This window comes from Oncorhynchus keta, chromosome 11, assembly GCF_023373465.1.
Source record: "Oncorhynchus keta strain PuntledgeMale-10-30-2019 chromosome 11, Oket_V2, whole genome shotgun sequence".
Lineage (NCBI taxonomy): Eukaryota > Metazoa > Chordata > Actinopteri > Salmoniformes > Salmonidae > Oncorhynchus > Oncorhynchus keta.
In genome coordinates this window covers 15,204,828-15,224,849 of record NC_068431.1, presented here as the reverse complement: position 1 = coordinate 15,224,849, position 20,022 = coordinate 15,204,828, and the positions used below count along the sequence as shown (strand labels likewise).

Genomic DNA, 20,022 nt, shown 5'->3' with positions numbered 1-20,022 from the left:
CCCAGCTTCCTGTACAGGTGAGTCGTGTGCTGTTAGGAATCCCCTCATCATTCCTCACTAAATTACTTCCTCCACTAATGTTGTCTTGTTTATATTGTACAGCCATTTACTAAACAGATGTACAGCATCTCTCCTAAACCCTTTTAAACCCATGATAAACAATTCATACTTTTGGTACTTACATACACCATAATCACACACACACACACAATGTTGTTTAATAATTAGAGAACGTCATTATGGGTGCATTAGGGCAGGGGCAGGGGGGGAGGCCTGCTCTGCTGAGACCCAGACAATAGAGACTCATGACAGGGCAGAGACAGGGACAGGCTCCACCCACTTTGTTCATAATAATACCAGGCAGACCAGTCTAATAATTACCATCATCATGGATACAGATTTCAGCTCTCCCGGAAATACTGTATATCAATATTTTGCAGCCATTATAAAATGAAAAACAGCTAAATGCTAATCATGCTTGCTAGTTATCACATGATAAAGCCAAGTCATGCATTGAGGCTACAATAAATTATCCTTGAATGGTGGATTCTGGATACACTCAGGAAGTATTCTATTATGTATAAATAATGATTTGTATTGTGTCTGAAGGCTAGACCAGTCCCAGTAAAACAACAGGAATGGTAGGCCTATTTGAGCCTTTCAACTGGATTCTAGCTGGATAATAAGGTCCCTGGACAAACACTGAGTGGACACAACCCCAAAACATCAGAACACCTGCTCTTTCCATGACATAGACTGACCAGGTGAATCCAGGTGAAAGCTATGATCCCTTATTGATGTCACTTTAAATCCATTAAATCCACTTCAATCAGTGTAGATGAAAGGAGGAGACATATTAAATAAGGATTTTTAAGCCTTCAGACAATTGAGACATGGATTGTGCATGTGTGCTATTCAGAGACTGAATGGGTAAGACAAAATATTTAAGAGCCTTTAAACGGGGTTTGGTAATAGGTGCCAGGCATACCGGTTTGTGTCAAGAACTGCAACACTGCTGTTTTTTTCACACTCAACAGTTTCTCGTGTGTATTAAGAATGGTCCACCCACAACCGTAAGGCTCCCCAGAGGGTAGAGGTCTGCACAACGCATCACCGGGGGCAAACTACCTGCCTTCCAGGACACCTACACCACCCGATGTCACAGGAAGGCCATAAAGATCATCAAGAACAACAACCACCCGAGCCACTGCCTGGTCACCCCGCTATCATCCAGAAGGCGAGGTCAGTACAGGTGCATCAAAGCTGGGACCGAGAGAAAGCTTCTATCTCAAGGCCATAAAACTGTTAAACAGCCACCACTAACATTGAGTGGCTGCTGCCAACATACTGACTCAACTCCAGCCACTTTAATAATGGACATTTATGTAAAAAATGTATCACTAGCCACTTTAAACAATGCCACTGAATATAATGTTTACATACCCTACATTACTCATCTCATATGTATATACTGTACTCTATATCATCTACTGCATCTTGCCATCTTTATGTAATACATGTATCACTAGCCACTTTAAACTATGTCACTTTTATGTTTACATACCCTACATTACTCATCTCATATGTATATACTGTATTCTATACCATCTACTCTATCTTGCCTATGCCGTTCTGTACCATCACTCATTCATATATCTTTATGTACATATTCTTTATCCTTTTACACTTGTGTGTATAAGGTAGTAGTTGTGGAATTATTAGGTTAGATTACTCGTTGGTTATTACTGCATTGTCGGAACGAGAAGCACAAGCATTTCGCTACACTCGCATTAACATCTGCTAACCATGTGTATGTGACAAATAAAATGTGATTTGATCCCTACACTAACATCCTCCTTTAGCTCCTCGGAAACAAGGCAGCTGCAGCCGAAACTGTCAGGGCCACGCCCCTCTTGTCCGCTCCACAGCATATAGGCCTAGTCTACCATGTGGTAGCCTACCTTCTACTCGTCTGCCCATTGGATATCAACGGCCGCACTTGTTCTTATGATGTGTAGGGCCTATGCCTGCTGGGATCTAATAGCGTTGCATGTTGAACACATCGGTGAGTCTACACAAGACTGCTGCAAAGAAGCCTACTAATATGGGACACTGCATCTCAGTGCTAGAGATATCACTACAGTCCCTGGTTCGAATCACAATGGCCATGATTGGGGCAGCACACAATGGCCCCAGCATCGTCCTGGTTAGGGTTTGACCTAATTGTAAATAAGAATGAGCAAAATGTTACACAGCATCATCTGGATATGTGTGCAATAAATGTTAAATATTAACCTTCTGCTACTATTTCTGTTAAGCCGTCTATAAATCCAATATCCACGGTGTTATCCAGGTACAAATGTTGCAGAGTCATGACACTGTTTCTATTTCAGTGCAATTCTGTACAGTACACTGTTGTTGTCGCCTACACCTGCTGTTGAGCGTCCTCCTGTGGGAGGATTTGAGCATTGCAGCTGTAGGCTACCAATGAGACTATTGAGGGAGGAGTCCGTCGGTGGATCAGAGTAGACGCTCTAGCTCACTTCGAAGCACTTTACATTGCAGAGAGGGAGGCGACCATTCCCTAATTTTCCCATCCAGCCAGTAGCCGCAGAAACACCCAGAGGGGAATATTTCAAAGCTTTGTTCAGAGGTGGAATCAGTTTTCGACCAGTCGCAATTATGTCTGGGCATTCTTATCAAGGAAAAAAGAATATTCCAAAGATCACAGTAAGTATAAATATTAATATCTGCCTTAGTGGCTTTTAAAACTTGCACGCCTGATTGTCTCAAATCAGTGCATTGCTTTTGTCTTGGCTAATTCCTATTTTATTTTACCGCTATTCAAGAATGTGCCAATAGCAATTAATTTATGCATACAGGCCTTTTTCATCCGTGTGGGATATTTTCCTTTCCATTATGATAGTCAGTTGAACATAGAAACAAATACAGTAGTGCAGAATGAAGGTGGCATGATTGGCTACCATAGTGACAGTCGGAGAGACAGAACGAGGCGTTTTCTTAAAGGTTACTTGCATCTTCTTTGTTGAGGATGGCATGATACCCGTGCGCAGTGCATGTGGCTCGTTTGAAAGATAAATATATAAAATTAATGAATTAATAAAATAATCTTCACACTGGGCTGTTATAATGTAGTTATAATTTTATATGTAGGCATCTTGAATGTGGCATCTTGAATGCTTGGGGAAAGATAGATGAAATGATGTAGATGAAATGCACATCCTTTTTATAAATCATAAACAACATTATCGCGTTTTGGATTCGTTTTTGTAGCCTACAGGGCCACACATGATGGAAAGTCAGCCTCCTATTATAAGAAAAAACCGAATACAAAGCAATAAATCAGTTATAGCTGTGTGAATCGAGGAAATATATGGCCTATTCGTTTTCCATATTCAACATCCTGTGGTTGAATTATGTACCATAATAAACGCCTGTTGTACACTCCCATTCTGTTAAATAAAGATGTATTTGTCCAGATATAGGTAGGCTATCTGAGCGTCTGGACTGGTGATGCATGGAGAGAGAAAAAATCTCCCACGCCCATGTGTATGATCAGATGTTATAGCCCGCCCGTAAAATAGAGCATTTCGAATTCAGCATTACTATAACGCAATGTAATAGAATTCACCGGTGCGGTGCTTTGCCCTCACAGGTTTGGAGTTCAAATCGGGGCAAGCAACGTGTTGGCGGGGATGGTTGCTGCTAGTGCACAGCTCTAGGGTCTGTTTGAAATGGCTGCGTGTTCATTGTTGCGGCTCACCGTGGTGTTATATTCCAGGAGAGACGCCCTTTGTCTCGTCTGATATCACTGACGGATTGGGGGTGGAGGCAGGCTGGCCCGCAAGGGTCTTCTCATAGAATATCAGCGACGCACTAGAATGTTTTAGGGGAAGTTGTGTGTGTAAATATTTTTGTAGACATTTTATTTTTTTGTGGAGGCTTTGAACATGTTTGGCCTGTACAGGGAATACACCTGCTGCTCAGTCTCGGGACCTCGCACTATTTTATGCTTCATCATCAATTCTACATATCAGTCTCCTTGTAGGCCTACTCTACTCTACTGTGAAACTTGACATAATGGAGAATCTAATATCCTTTAAACAATTTACACATGTACACAAATGCTGGGTTGCTTGGTTGATCCAACTGGGTTGCAGGCATTTTTTTTCATTGGGTCACTTAGTTGGGTTATTGATGCTGGGTTATTGAGATACTGTAAGATCCAGTGGGACAGATCAGAAGACTGGAGGGGTGAATTTAAGATAGATCTTTTTAGCCACCCATGAGAGTAAATGTCATTCCTGATAATCTATTGTGTTTTATAGTTATCACATGTTAAGGTCGAACATTGACACTTTAGTAGCTTTAGTGAGGCTCACAGAAGTGTACGAGTTCCCTAAAAGCCCAATGTTGGGATACAATAAGGTGGTATACCTTATTATAATATGTAATAAATAATCTTAACATTATAGAAGAATGAAGGAGAATTAGAATTTGCATTATGTAAACTGAATGTGATGAACAATAATACATTTACTCTCACGGGTGGCCAATAAGATCAAAAAGCCATGCCCCTAATAAGCCACGCCTCTTGAATATATCCTACTGCTAGGTCATTGAAGAATGGGAGTAAAAATTCCCAACTGATGGTTAAATTAACCCATGTTCGAGTAATCCCAACAACCCAATTTGTTGGGTTATTCACACAACCTGTCCAATATTCTGTCCAATAATATACCAAATAACCCAAATTTGGTTATTTTTAACACAGCATTATTTTGTGTGTTGGCTATAGCCTGACAATCTGAGAAATGTATTTATTGGGAATGATTTTCCTAGTTTATTTCTACCCCCTATATCCCAGCTGTTTCCCTATGTCTGTCTGGGAGCAGGAGCACATTAAGGCAATGTCAGATTTCTAGGTGTGGTTGTGCTTTTCCCATGTTCTCACAGTATCCTACTGTAGTGCCGTGCATGTCATCATTCATCCCCTCCAGCTGGAACCTGCATATGTGGGAATGACAGGCTTTACCCAGGAAAGAAACCTTTTGCCCCCAATGGCGCCACAAAACAGGGCTTCGCCGTCCCTACACTGTCTTCAAAGTGGGCCTAACTGCAAGAAAAGTGTGTGGTCATACACACTTCCTTAAAAACGTTGGTGCTGGGCTAGTAAAGAAAACCTGTAAAGAATAGGAAGGCCTCCACACGGTTTATGCTCCCAATTCACCACTTTATTTACTACGTTTCAGACCTTCCTAACTGTAAAACATCATGCTGTGACCACCCAGCTATTGCCATCCACTCTCTATGACCACCAGCATACTATTGTGAAGTAGAAAATACCACCTTGGTTACCCTTGTCTCCCTGCCTCTAGCCTCTGACATGAGGCCATTTTTACCACCCTGGATGGAGATTGCGGTCAGGCCCAATCAGAACCAGATTTGAGTGTTGGGCTGCCTTGGAAACGGTGCCGCTTTAGCCTATCACAAGATCACGCTGCTTGAGTCTGGCCTCTATGATGTGGCGGCGAGGCAACTTATTTAGATTGATACCGCCTATTGTTTTGACTTTTCCACAGAAAAAAATGTAATGTGCTTTTGAGTGAATAGTAAATATTTTTGTCACTAGGCAACAGCAGAGGCCCCTGGCTCCCATGCGGCAGGATGACTTTCCCCTTCCATTGGTCTCAGCCTGCCCGCCCGCCTCACACATAAGGGTCTCACAGTTAATAGACTCCTCTGGAATATCGTCTTGGCTCGGTGTGTTTTATCTGCTATGTTTTCTCTGTTAGCAACAACACACAGAGGCCCTGTTCCCAGTCAAACTCTCTACAGATGTCCTTAAGAACTGCCTGTTGCAAATGCTTCTGTTACTATAATGTGTGCTCTTATCATTTTGGTCTATGTGGGAAAAAACCTTCACAAACCTTCACAATTCAGCATGCAGTACTTCCTTTAACTATCTTTAGTCTTTTCTGGCTTTTATAATAGTGAAAGAGAAAGTTTCCGGTAGGAAGATCTCTAGTTGTACTATTTTTTAAAGTTCGATCAACAGTCAAATCTTGTAACACAAGGACTTATTTTGTTATTTCCAATGTCAAATTGCAGCAAATCACTGTTACTGTAGGCCTTTCTGACCTTGTGAGGAGATCTTATCACAAGCATGTCTCAAACTCTTAACCCCATAAATTGTTTCATTTTGTATCAGCTTAAAACTATAAACCAAATCCTGTGATCTGTAACATGGCAACAACAAATCTCCCCACCCCCCAGTATCAGTCTGTGAGCCACGGCAGTGCTGTGGAAGGGCTCTACATAGAGTCAGTGTCCCAAATCACACGCTATTCCCTATTTAGTAACATGCGCCCTGGTTAAAAGTAGTGATACTTTTAATTTTCTCCAAACGGGTTCCTCCAAATGTCCCCATAGAAGAACCCTTTTTGGTTCCAGGAAGAACCCTTTTTGGTTCCAGGTAGAACCCTTTTGGGTTCCATGAAGATCCCTTTTGGGTTCCATGAAGAACCCTCTGTGGAAAGGGTTCTACATGGAACTCAAAAGGGATCCACCTGGAACCAAAAAGGGTTCTTCAAAGGGTTCTCCTATGGGGACAGCCGAATAACTATTTTAGGTGCTAGATAGCACTTTTGTTTGTTTTCTTCCTAAGAGTGTATACTGTATAGGCTATTGGGTGTGATTTGGGATGCGGCATATAGACTACCCATTAAGGTCTTTTTGTTCTGTTTTACGGTAACTGTCTGCAGCCTGGTTGATTGACAGGCGTGGGTAGGCTTTATGGCACGTTACTTAGTCAAGGTCAGCATAAGTGATCAGGGCGAGGGTTTGATGCCGACCAAAGTGGACAGCAGCACTAAACCAAGCGCACAACACACACTCATCTCAGTTACTGTGGAAAGTAAAAGGAGACATTTGAAAATAAGCGCAGTATACTACTTCTGTACGTTAGCATCTGAATTGGAATAAAATGTTGTTGGACAAAGAGTCAGTGAGGAAGACATTGTTATGCCAGAAATGTCCTTACAAATGGTATGGCTATAGTTCTCTCTGTGGGGTTTCCATTACCATTTTTATAATGGAATGGGATTTTAGTAGTACTTTAATGATACAGTAAGAACATATATTTAGAGGGTATTCATTTCAGCTGGTTCCATCCCTATCCTCAAACTCTGCATGTCTTGTGGTTGCACTGATGGGACGGTTTGACTTGTTTATGAGTTTAACCGTGAACAATATTTTACAATCCATGTCATGACCCTCTGCAAATCCACCAGCATGGACCAACACCTCAAGGATTGTGGCTGGTCTCATATCAACACTACTGCAACTACTGGATTCTGTCAAAGCATTCAACCACAGAACATTTGGGGAAGCTAAAGTCACATTTTTGATTTATGTGTCCATATATGCGTGTGTTGCAACAGAATTCAAACTGCAGATTGCCGTATCATTTTACTCTTTTAAGTTCTGTCATATTTACGCTGTAACAAAAAATGGAGGACTCTGTCTTTCTCTTCCCTCATTGTTTTTAGCAGGGTTTCTCCAGATGTATGTATCTGAGAGTCGGCTTTCCTTACTGAACCCAGTGGAATCACTGGATTACTTTGGATATATTGTGATAGTTTACTAAGCGGAGACCCAATCAAACTCCTCTGAATAGTCACAAAATCACAACTCTGATTAAAATTACCTCCACATCTATTTGCTTTCTTTCATTTATCGAGGAATTTATTCTGCCGTTTTAATTCACGTCTGTAATTATCTCTGGCCCTATCACGTGTGGCATTATCACACGTCTGTAATTATCTCTGGCCCTATCACGTGTGGCATTATCACACGTCTGTAATTATCTCTGGCCCTATCACGTGTGACATTATCACACGTCTGTAATTATCTCTGGCCCTATCACGTGTGACATTATCGCACGTCTGTAATTATCTCTGGCCCTATCACGTGTGGCATTATCACACGTCTGTAATTATCTCTGGCCCTATCACGTGTGGCATTATCACACGTCTGTAATTATCTCTGGCCCTATCACGTGTGGCATTATCACACGTCTGTAATTATCTCTGACCCTATCACGTGTGGCATTATCACACGTCTGTAATGATCTCTGGCCCTATCACGTGTGGCATTATCACACATCTGTAATGATCTCTGGCCCTATCACGTGTGGCATTATCACACGTCTGTAATTATCTCTGGCCCTATCACGTGTGGCATTATCACACGTCTGTAATTATCTCTGGCCCTATCACGTGTGGCATTATCACACATATATAATTATCTCTGGCCCTATCACGTGTGGCATTATCACACGTCTGTAATTATCTCTGACCCTATCACGTGTGGCATTATCACACGTCTGTAATTATCTCTGGCCCTATCACGTGTGGCATTATCACACGTCTGTAATTATCTCTGGCCCTATCACGTGTGGCATTATCACATGTAAAATATAATCATTCATTAATTAAGATGATTTAAAAATTCCAAATAGAATGGCTAATCTGTTAAACATGATCCTAAATGAAATCATCAACATAGTGAATAGCATTGATGTTTAATATAAGGTTTCTGCATTATTATTTATGTTATTTACGTTCATTTATGTTACTATGTCAACAGGTATTTTTTGTCAATGTTTTGGTGTCAAACTGGTGGCAGTTGTGAACAAAGTCAATAGTTGGACGAGTTGCAGAGTGACAGTAATTTAAAATAATGTAATTGTTGATTAGAATGTTTTTTAAAATTAATTAGGCTATTTTGTTTTGAACCATGTGTTCTATCTACTAAAATCAAATCAAAGTTTATTTGTCACATGCGCTGAATACAACAAGTGTAGATCTTACAGTGAAATGCTTACTTACAGGCTCTAACCAACAGTGCAAAAAAGGTATTAGGGGAATAATAGGTAGGTAAAGAAATAAAACAGTAAAAAGACTATATACAGTAGCGAGGCTATAACAGTAGTGAGGCTATATACAGTAGCGAGGCTATAACAGTAGCGAGGCTATAACAGTAGTGAGGCTATATACAGTAGCGAGGCTATAACAGTAGCGAGGCTATAACAGTAGTGAGGCTATATACAGTAGCGAGGCTATAACAGTAGCGAGGCTATAACAGTAGTGAGGCTATAACAGTAGCGAGGCTATATACAGTAGCGAGGCTATAACAGTAGCGAGGCTATAACAGTAGTGAGGCTATATACAGGAGCAAGGCTATAACAGTAGTGAGGCTATAACAGTAGCGAGGCTATATACAGTAGTGAGGCTATAACAGTAGTGAGGCTATAACAGTAGTGAGGCTATATACAGTAGTGAGGCTATATACAGTAGAGAGGATATAAAAGTAGCGAGGCTACATACAGACACCGGTTAGTCAGGCTGATTGAGGTAGTATGTACATGTATATATGGTTAAAGTGACTATGCGTATATGATGAACAGAGAGTAGCAGTAGTGTAAAAGAGGGGTTGGCGGGTGGCAGGACACAATGCAGACAGCCCGGTTAGCCACTGTGCGGGAGCACTGGTTGGACGGCCCAATTGAGATAGTATGTACATGAATGTATAGTTAAAGTGACTATGCATATATGATAAACAGAGAGTAGCAGCAGTGTAAATGGAGGGGTTGGGGGGGGCACACAATGCAAATAGTTTGGGTGTAATGGTCTTGTGTGTAGCTAGTGTAGAGAGTCAGGCACAGGACAGCAGATATGAGTAATCAATGTACTTTACTCAAAAATACAAAAATACAATAATACAAGGCAGCATAGCGAGCCCACAAAAAAACGGACCGAAGTACGATGAACAATCACTCACAAACAAAACATGGGGAACAGAAGGTTAAATAATAAACAAGTAATTGGTTGAGTGAAGCCAGGTGTGTAAGACAAAGACAGAACAAATGGAAAATTAAAGGTGGATCGGCAGTGGCTAGAAGGCCGGTGACGTCGACCGCCGAACGCCGCCCGAACAAGGAGAGGAACCGACTTCGGCGGAAATCGTGACACCGGGTAGCCATTTGATTACCTGTTCAGGAGTCTTACGGGTTGGGGTAAAAACTGTTGAGAAGCCTTTTTGTCCAAGACTTGGCACTCCGGTACCGCTCATGAACCATATGTTCTATCTACTAAAACTCATGAACCATATGTTCTATCTACTAAAACTCATGAACCATATGTTCTATCTACTAAAACTCATGAACCATATGTTCTATCTACTAAAACTCATACACCATATGTTCTATCTACTAAAACTCATACACCATATGTTCTATCTACTAAAACTTATACACCATATGTTCTATCTACTAAAACTTATACACCATATGTTCTATCTACTAAAACTCATACACCATATGTTCTATCTACTAAAACTCATACACCATATGTTCTATCTACTAAAACTCATACACCATATGTTCTATCTACTAAAACTCATACACCATATGTTCTATCTACTAAAACTCATACACCATATGTTCTATCTACTAAAACTCATGGACAATATGGACACAGATATACCAAAATAACAATACCATAATGTAGTATACAGTGTTTTCGGAAAGTATTCTGACCCCTTCATTTTTTCCACATTTTGTTACATTACATCCTTGTTTTAAAATCGATTCAACTGTATTCTTATTCATTAATCTACACACAATACCCCATAATGAAAAAGCAAAAACAGGTTTTTAGATTTTTTTAGCAAATTTCAAAGAAAAAAAACTGAAATATCACTTTTACATTTACATTTAAGTCATTTAGCAGACGCTCTTATCCAGAGCGACTTACAAATTGGTGCATTCACCTTATGACATCCAGTTACATAAGTACTCAGACCCTTTATTCAGTACTTTGTTGAAGCACCTTTGGCAGTGATTACAGCCTCGAGTCTTCTCGGGTATGACGCTACAAGCTTGGCACACCGTTATTTTGGAAGTTTCTCCCTTTCTTCTCTGCAGATCCTCTCAAGCTGTCAGGTTGGACGGGGAGCATCGCTACACAGCTATTTTCAGGTCTCTCCAGAGATGTTCGATCGGGTTCAAGTCCGGGCTCTGGCTGGGCAACTGAAGGACATTCAGAGACTTGTCCCAAGGCCACTACTGCATTGTTTTGGCTGTGTGCTTAGGGTCGTTGACCTGTTGTAAGGTGAACCTTTGCCCCATTCTGAGTTCCTGATGGCTCTGGAGCAGGTTTTCATTAAGGATCTCGCTGTACTTTTCTCCGTTCATCTTTCCCCTCGATCCTGACAAGTCTCCCAGTCCCTGCCACTGAAAAACATCCCCACAGCATGAAGCTGCCACCACAATGCTTTATCATAGGGATGGTATTGGCCAGGAGATGAGCGGTGCCTGGTTTCTTCCAGACATGACGTTTGGCATTCAGGCCAAAGAGTTCAGTCTTGATTTCATCAGACCAGAGAATCTTGTTTCTCCTGGTCTGAGAGCCTTTTGGCAAACTCCAACTGGGCTGTCATGTGCCTTTTACTGAGAAGTGGCTTCCATCTGGCCACTCTAGTATATAGTCCCAATTGGTGGAGTGCTGCAGAGATGGTTATCCTTCCCTCTGTCAGAGGGACCACTGGGTTCTTGGTCACATCCCAGACGAAGGCCTGATTGCTCAGTTTGGCCTGGCGGCCAGCTCTAGGAAGAGTCTAGGTGGTTCCAAACTTCTTCCATTTAATAATGATGGGGGCCCCTGTGTTCCTGGGGACCTTCAATGCTTCATCATTTTTTGGTACCCTTCCCAAGATATATGCCTCGATAAATACAATCCTTTCTCAGAGCTCTACAGACAATTCCTTCGACCTCATGGTTTGGTTTTTGCTCTGACATGCACTGTCAACTGTGGGACCTTATATAGACAGGTGTGTGCCTTTCCAAATCATATCCAATCAATTGAATTTACCACAGGTAGACCAATCAAGTTGTAGAAACATCTCAAGGATGATCAATGGAAACAGGATGCACCTGAGCTCAATTTAAAATCTCATGGTGAAGGGTCTGAATACGGATGTAAATAAGACATTTCTGTTTGACATTTTTTCTACATTTGAAAACATTTCTAAAAAATAGTTTTTGCTCCTTCGTTATGGGGTGTTGTGTGTAGATTTATGATGAAAAACCATTTTAGAATAAGCCTGTAACGTAACAAAATGTGGAAATAGGAAAGGGGTCTGAATGCTTTACAAATACACTGTATGAATCCATTAAAAAAAAGTTATTAGAAATGACCAAAGTTAGGATAGATTGCCAAATATTTTCTGTTAATTACCAAAATTACTGAAGATTCCGATAACTGGTAAATTAATGGTAGCTTTGCAAACCTAGACAGGACTGAGGCTTGAGGGAAGACACTGATAGATTGTGGCGGGTGTTCAGGCACACACACTGCAGTAAGCATGTCATTACTGCAGCAGATTATAGCCCAGGGACCTGGGCCTCGACCATATAGGGATCATTTTAGGAAGATAATAGACTTCCCCATGCTCTTAGGGCTAGTGTTAAGTACGCTCTTCCCTTAGGTAGCCACACTCAAATTGAGAACATTCTTATGCAATACCATCTGCGGACATACTATCAATTTGAAACATTCAGATACAAAACCAGATATCCCCTGAAGGTAGTGGAAGGGTATGGATTAGGGGACTGTGTAGTGTGTAGATGATAGAGGCCATTCTGTAAGTCAACATGTACAGTATGTGCTCTCTCTCCTTCTCTCTCTTTTTCTCTCTCTCTCAATTCAATTCAAGGGGCTTTATTGGCATGGCAAACATATGTTAACATTGCCAAAGCAAGTGAAGTAGATAATATACAAAAGTGAAATAAACAATAAAAATGTATAGTAAACATTACACTCACTGAAGTTCCAAAAGAATAAAGACATTACAAATGTCAGATTATGTATATATACAATGTTGTAACGATGTACAAATGGTTAAAGTACAAAAGGGGAAATAAATAAGCATAAGTATGGATTGTATTTACAATGGTGTTTGTTCTTCACTGGTTGACCTTTTCTTGTGGCAACAGGTCACACTCTCTCTTTCTCTCTCTCTCTCTCTTGCGCTCTTTCTCTCTCTTGCGCTCTCTCTCTCTCTCTTGTGCTCTTTTTCTCTCTCTCTTTTGCACTCTCTCTCTCTCTCTCTCTCTCTCTCTCTCTCTCTCCGTCTTCTCTCTCTCTCTCTCTCTCTCTCTCTCTCTCTCTCCTCTCTCACCATCTTCTCTCTCTCTCTCTTGCGCTCTCTCTTTCTCTCTCTCTTGCACTCTCTCTTTCTCTCTCTCTCTTGCACTCTGTCTCTCTCGCTCTCTCTCACCATCTTCTCTCTCTCTTACACTGTCTCTCTCTCTCTCTCTCACCGTCTTCTCTCTCTCTCTTGCGCTCTCTCTTTCTCTCTCTTGCACTCTGTCTCTCTCTCTCTCACCGTCTTCTCTCTCTCTCTTGCGCTCTCTCTTTCTCTCTCTTGCACTCTGTCTCTCTCTCTCTCACCGTCTTCTCTCTATCTCTTGCGCTCTCTCTCTCTCTGCTTTACACAGTGCTGCTCCAGGCAGGGTGGGGTCGCCTGCATGGCTCAGAAGAGAAGACTGTTGGGTCTCTCTCTGTTTCTCTGCTTAATCAGCATCAGAACCCACCCAGTCTCCGTCCCTCCCACCCACTCCCTCCCTCCCACCCCCCCTCCATCCATCACACACCCACCCTCTCTCCCTCCCACCCACTCCCTCCCTCCCACCCTCCATCCATTTCACACACCCACCCTCTCTCCCTCCCTTCCACCCCCTCCCTCCCTCCCTCCCTCCCTCCCTCCCTCCCTCCCTCCCTCCCTCCCTCCCTCCCTCCCTCCCTCCCTCCCTCCCTCCCTCCCTCCCTCCCTCCCTCCCTCCCTCCATCCATTTCACAGACCCACCCTCTCTCCCTCCCACCCCTTCCCTCCCTCCATCCATTTCACACACCAACCCTCTCTCCCTCCCACCCCCCCTCCATCCATCCCTCCATCCATTTCACACACCCACCCTCCCTCCCACCCACCCCCATCCATCCCTCCCACCCCACACTGCCTGGAAGACTAGCCAGTGTTTGTTGTGTGAGCAGATGCCAGGGATGCATCGCTAAGGCTACGTATATACTTCATTTAAACCAGTAGATAGGGGTGGGATTTGTACTGACAAAGCGCCAGCCGGGCTCCACAGCCAAGACAGTAAATCACTAATCACACCACACCATGTGCTGACGAGAAACTACGGAACGCTCCCATTCTGTTTACCTTACAGGGCAGTGAACTGAACCTAGGCATTTTACACAGTGTGATAATGGGTACCTACCATTCTAACGCTAGTCGAAGAAGTGAACCAAGGTGCAGCGTGGTACAAGTTCATGATACTTTATTTAATCTGAACACCAAACAAAACAACAAAAGACCAATGAATGTCACGTTCTGAAGGCTACACAGAGCTAACAAAAACCAACATCCCACAACCTAAGGTGGCAAAACCTGCTGCCTAAATATGATTCCCAATCAGAGACAACGATAGACTAGATGGTTCCACCCGGCAAATGCAGGGCGCTAGCACAGGACGCACTGGGCTGTGCTGGCGCACCGGAGACACAGTGCGCAGAGCCGGCGCAGGATATCCTGGGCTGTAGAGACGCACTGGAGGCCAGGAGTGCTGAGCCGGCACCATCCGTCCTGGCTGGATGCCCACTCTAGCCCGGCCGATGCGGGGCTGTGAACGAGCACTGGAGACACCGTGCACTCCACTGCATAACACGGTGCCTGACCAGTACCACGCTCCTCACGGTAAGCACGGGGAGTTGGTTCAGGTCTATAACCTGACTCCGCCAATCTCCCCGTGTGTCCCACCCCAAAAAATTGGGGGGGCTGCCTCTCGTGCTTGCTTCGTTGCCGTGAATCCTGGTATCGTTGTCGTTCCTCCCTCGCTACATCCGCCTGTTTCCATGGCAGGGTCTTGTCCCGTGCCATAACCTGCTCCCATGTCCAAGATGTCCTACACTCTCTCTTCTCCTGGGCCCAGGATCCCTGCTCTTCCTGGCCACGCTGCTTGGTCCTTTGGTGGTGGGATGTTCTGTAACGCTCGTCAGAAGAAGTGGACCAATGTGCAGCGTTGTACAAGTTCATGATACTTTATTTAATCTGAACTCCAACCAAAACAACAAAAGAACAACGAACGTCACATTCTGAAGGCTACACAGAGCTAATAAAAACCAACATCCCACAACCTAAGGTGGCAAAACCTGCTGCCTAAGTATGATTCCCAATCAGAGACAACGATAGACAGCTGTCCCTGATTGAGAACCATACCCAGTCAAAACATAGAAACACAAAACTAAGAATTATAGAACATAGAATGCCCACCCAAATCACACCCTGACCAAACCAAATAGAGACATAAAAAGGCTCTCTAAGGTCAGGTCGTGACAACCATACATATATTATTCATACAGTAAAAGGTAAAAGAGCCATTTGCCTTTGGTTGAGCTCACTCCATGTCCTGGTTTTGTTGTAGAATCTAGTGGTCTGACCGGTCCAGAGAAGAGGCCCTGCCCAGGCAATGTACTGGGACACTAACGTCAAAGTTCCAGCAACCCCCTCCCCTCTCTCTCCATTCCCTGTTGCTCAGTGTTATGCCCTGTACTCTGTGAGGCGTGTCCTTAACAGGCATGCCAGCCTGCCGCTCCAGCCTCTCTGAGTGCTCCTAGCAAAGCATTACCATGGAAACGTCTTGCTAGTGGCCAAGTGGCTGTCTCTGGCGCAGCAGCTGAGTCGCTAGACGACAACGCCCTGTTTAGAGGCTACGTTATCTAGTCAATCTAGTCCAAGCTCATCTATGTAACTGCTAGGACCATCTATCTACCCAGCTGTGTGTACAATGTAGGTTACTGTGTACAGTAGTTACTGTGTAATCTGTGTGAGTGGCTATTCTCATTGGCCCTCTCTTGCATAGATGGGACAGTCAGACATTCCAAACAAATGGCTCTTGCAAGAACAAGAACACAAGAACACATCTTGAAAAAAAAGAAGCACAAAACAGAGTGTCCCCCAGAATAGAAAGAATACTGATGTGATTGCTTTGGACTTTGTAACATTCTCTCCCTCCCATCCCCACCCCTCTCTTTTTCCCTCTCGTTCTTTCGATCTCTCTCTCCAGAGCGACAGGCTTCTGGTCAAAGGCGGGAGGATCGTTAATGATGACCAGTCCTTTTATGCCGACATTTACATGGAGGATGGCGTCATTAAGTAAGAGAATGTTTGACCACCATGTCCTCCCATGCATTGATGTTGACGTTGACATTGACGTTGACGTTTTGATCATTTAGCAGACACTCTTATCCAGATCAACTTAGTCAGTGCATTCAACTAAGGTAGGCAAGACAACCACATATCAATTTCAGTAGACAGATTTCAGATCCAGTCAGAGCCAGACAGACAGACAGATCAAGACAGATCCAGTCAGTTCCAGATCAGATCCACAAAGATCCAAACAGATCGAGTCAGATCTAGTCAGATTCAGACAGATCCAAACAGATCCAGTCAGATCCAGTCAGAGCCAGACAGATCCAGACAGATCCAGTCAGAGCCAGTCAGATCCAGACAGATCCAGTCAGATCCAGTCAGTTCCAGACAGATCCAGACAGATCCACAAAGATCCAAACAGATCGAGTCAGATCTAGTCAGATTCAGATAGATTGAGTCAGATCCAGTCAGATCCAGTCAGAGTCTACTCCAGTCCACAGTAGTGTATAGTGTGCAGGGCCAGACAAGAGGCAAAGTGGGTGCATTCCTGCCTGCTCTTGGAAGGTCACTCTTTTTTTCCCAATTCCTGTTCCCACTCGATCAGCCTATTAGGCTCTTTGTCCTGTGTGCTCCCATAGAGGAGCTCTGATAGGAAAAGCACCCGCAGGAAGGTTAGAGCTGCATACCAATTACACAGGCCAGGCTAGCCTAGCATCGACCACGCTGCGGACGGCACAGGAGTACAGACGCTGCCCTTTTCCCTGTCTGTCTGTCTGTCTGTCTGTCTGTCTGTCTGTCTGTCTGTCTGTCTGTCTGTCTGTCTGTCTGTCATGAATTTACAGCATTGTGTCAAGTCAATGATACCCACTGACATGGCTCTTCTCCCGCCTAAACCTCCAGGCAGATTGGAGACAACCTGATTGTGCCAGGTGGGATCAAGACCATTGAGGCCAACGGCAAGATGGTGATCCCCGGTGGCATTGACAACCACACCCACTTCCAGATGCCCTACCGGGGGACCACCACCGTGGACGACTTCTCCCAGGGCACCAAGGCTGCCCTGGCTGGGGGAACCACCATGATCGGTGAGAGAAGAGAGCGGAGCCCTGGAGAGGCCTGGAGCCCATGTCTCTCACTAGGGGGCGGTGGGTGGGGGGGTCTGAATGTATCACAATAACAGACAGCAGGTGCCCCATAGGAATGGTTGTTACAGTTAACTACCCACATGACATAGAAAGACTGCCATATCAATTGCATCCATAATCATTAGGGCAATTTAATATTTTAGTAGAGTAAGTCTTAGGCTGAATCGTACTGGTTTACTGTATTATCTGATCTCAGTTGAAAATGAGCTAAACAAGATTATAATCCACACTACTTGGCTGTGGCGGTGTGAGATTGTAGACAAAATACAGAGTAGATTGTGGGCAGGCAGCCATGTGGCAGCTTTATCCATTGAGGATGAAAGAAAGACAAAAAGAAAGTCAGAGCACTAGAGAGAGAGAGAGAGAGAGAGAGAGAGAGAGAGAGGAGGAGAGGGGCTCTGGCTACAATGCAGAATGTTCCTAAATGGGCCAATGTGAGCAGCAGTCAAGAGGACCACACAAAGGGCCGCTAGGAGGGTGGGAGAACGAGGATCGGCAAGGGGAGCCTACACTGGGAAACACAAGTCCCGTGGAAAAAGGCGAGCAGTGTGTGATAGAGGTCTTCAAGGGTCCATAAAGTTCCTGTTTTGAAATGGACCTGTGGCTGTTCCACCTGGACCCAATATCATTAATTAATTGATTAATATAGAGAACTGTTCCGAATCGATCCGAAGACAACTAGACCCATTCCGTATAGACCTGTTCAGATCCAGACCCAGTCCGATTCGATCCGAGTGAGGGAAGCAGCAGAAAAGTCATTTCTTAAGATACTTTATTAACCGGAGCTGATAAAGCTGTACTGTGAGCGAGTCGAGTGACATGGGAGCATGGCGGAGGGAGTGACATGGGGAGCAGGGAGGAGACAGGGAGAGACGAGAGACAGCAACCAACCAACCAAGCTGACTTGCGCTATGGTAGACTAATAGCTGCCATAGCTAGATTATTTATCATTAAAAATGATTATGTAATACCTGTCTTGACTGCATCAAACCAGGAGAAGCTAGTTAAGTTAGCTAACGTTAGCTAGTTGGGCGAACTAAGATCAGATAATCACCACAGACATACAGTAAACCAGCACGATTCAGCCTAAGACTTGTTGGAGCTAGAAACACAAGCATTTCGCTACACCCGCAATAACGTCTGCAAATGCAATAACGTCTGCAAACATCTGCAATAACATCCTGCCCTTCACGTCTTTGACACCAAGTTACAAGCCATACAGCCTCGGTCAGAGAGTCAACCCTAGTAAACAACAGAGCTTTTCTTGGCTGCCGTTGACTCGAGATTGCATTAACATGCACAGAGGGATTTAAGGAGATTGGGCGGCCTTTAATTGGATCGGGAAGTGGTCAGCTGGTCAGAGCAGCAGGCGGACCTATTACATCAGAGACTAGGACCACTATAGACATCGGAGGAGGTGGGGGTTCTCTTTATCTCTTATCAGTTTGAGTTTGTTTTCGATTAGCCGAACAGTGACATGAACTGGGAGTTCCATGTAACCCAAAAATACACTCAGACATACAGACATTTCCAATGATAGGTGACATTGTATTGAAAGCCACTGGCAAAGGACACAGAGACACAGGCATTGTGGGTTAAATAAAACAGTAACATCCTCCCTCTCTCTCTCTCTCTCTCTCTCTCTCTCTCTCTCTCTCTCTCTCTCTCCCTCTCTCTCTTCCTAATCCCTTTCTCTCTATGTCCACCCCCTCCCCTCCATTCCCTACCTCTCTCCCTCCCCCTGCCTCCCTCCCTGTAGTGGATCATGTGATCCCGGAGCCAGGCAGCAGTCTGATCGAGGCCTTTGAGCAGTGGAGGAGCTGGGCCGATGAGAAGACCTGCTGTGACTACTCCCTCCATGTGGACATCACCCACTGGAGCGACAGTGTCAAGCAGGAGGTGGACACACTGCTCAAGGAAAAAGGTAACTGCCAACTTCACAGCAGCAAGGGGAAGGTCTGACAGACAATACATGGAAATTCAAATGGACTTGGATTTCTATAGCACTTTTCCACATGCACAAATCACATATTATGTATATGTTAACTCTGGGGAGTTTCCTGGCCATGGACACAAAATATTGATGTTTTGTTCCCCGAGCCACTTAGTTATCACTTTTGCCTTATGGCAAGGTGCTCCATCATGCTGGAAAATGCATTGTTTGTCACGAAACTGTTCCTGGATGGTTGGGAGAAGTTGCTCTCGGAGGATGTGTTGGTATCATTCTTTATTCATGGCTGTGTTCTTAGGAAAAATTGTGAGAGAGCCCACTCCCTTGGCTGAGAAGCAACCCCACACGTGAATGGTCTCAGGATGCTTTACTGTTGGCATGACACTGGACTGATGGTAGCGCTCACCTTGTCTTCTCCGGACAAGCTTTTTTCCGGATGCCCCAAACAATTGGAAAGGGGATTCATCAGAGAAAATCACTTTACCCCAGTCCTCAGCAGTCTAATCCCTGTACCTTTTGCAGAATATCAGTCTGTCCCTGATGTTTTTCCTGGAGAGAAGTGGCTTCTTTGATGCCCTTCTTGACACCAGGCCATCCTCCAAAAGTATTCGCCTCACTGTGCGTGCAGAT

General features: G+C 44.0%; 1 protein-coding gene across 38 annotated transcripts in view; it reads left to right on the top strand.

Annotated features, from left to right (window-relative positions):
• The first annotated feature begins 2,547 nt into the window (after positions 1-2,547).
• LOC118389812 (dihydropyrimidinase-related protein 3) overlaps positions 2,548-20,022 on the top strand; it is a 68,335-nt gene continuing 50,860 nt past the window's right edge. For all 38 annotated transcript variants that reach the window (XR_008147330.1, XR_008147335.1, XR_008147332.1 and 35 more), the window contains exons 1-4: positions 2,548-2,730; positions 16,211-16,299; positions 17,197-17,381; positions 19,201-19,365. Coding sequence is in view for 26 of the 38 variants with exons in the window: in XM_052529550.1 (XP_052385510.1) it covers positions 2,683-2,730; positions 16,211-16,299; positions 17,197-17,381; positions 19,201-19,365 (487 nt within the window). In the remaining 12 variants the exon portion in view is untranslated. The remainder of the gene's footprint in view (positions 2,731-16,210; positions 16,300-17,196; positions 17,382-19,200; positions 19,366-20,022) is intronic.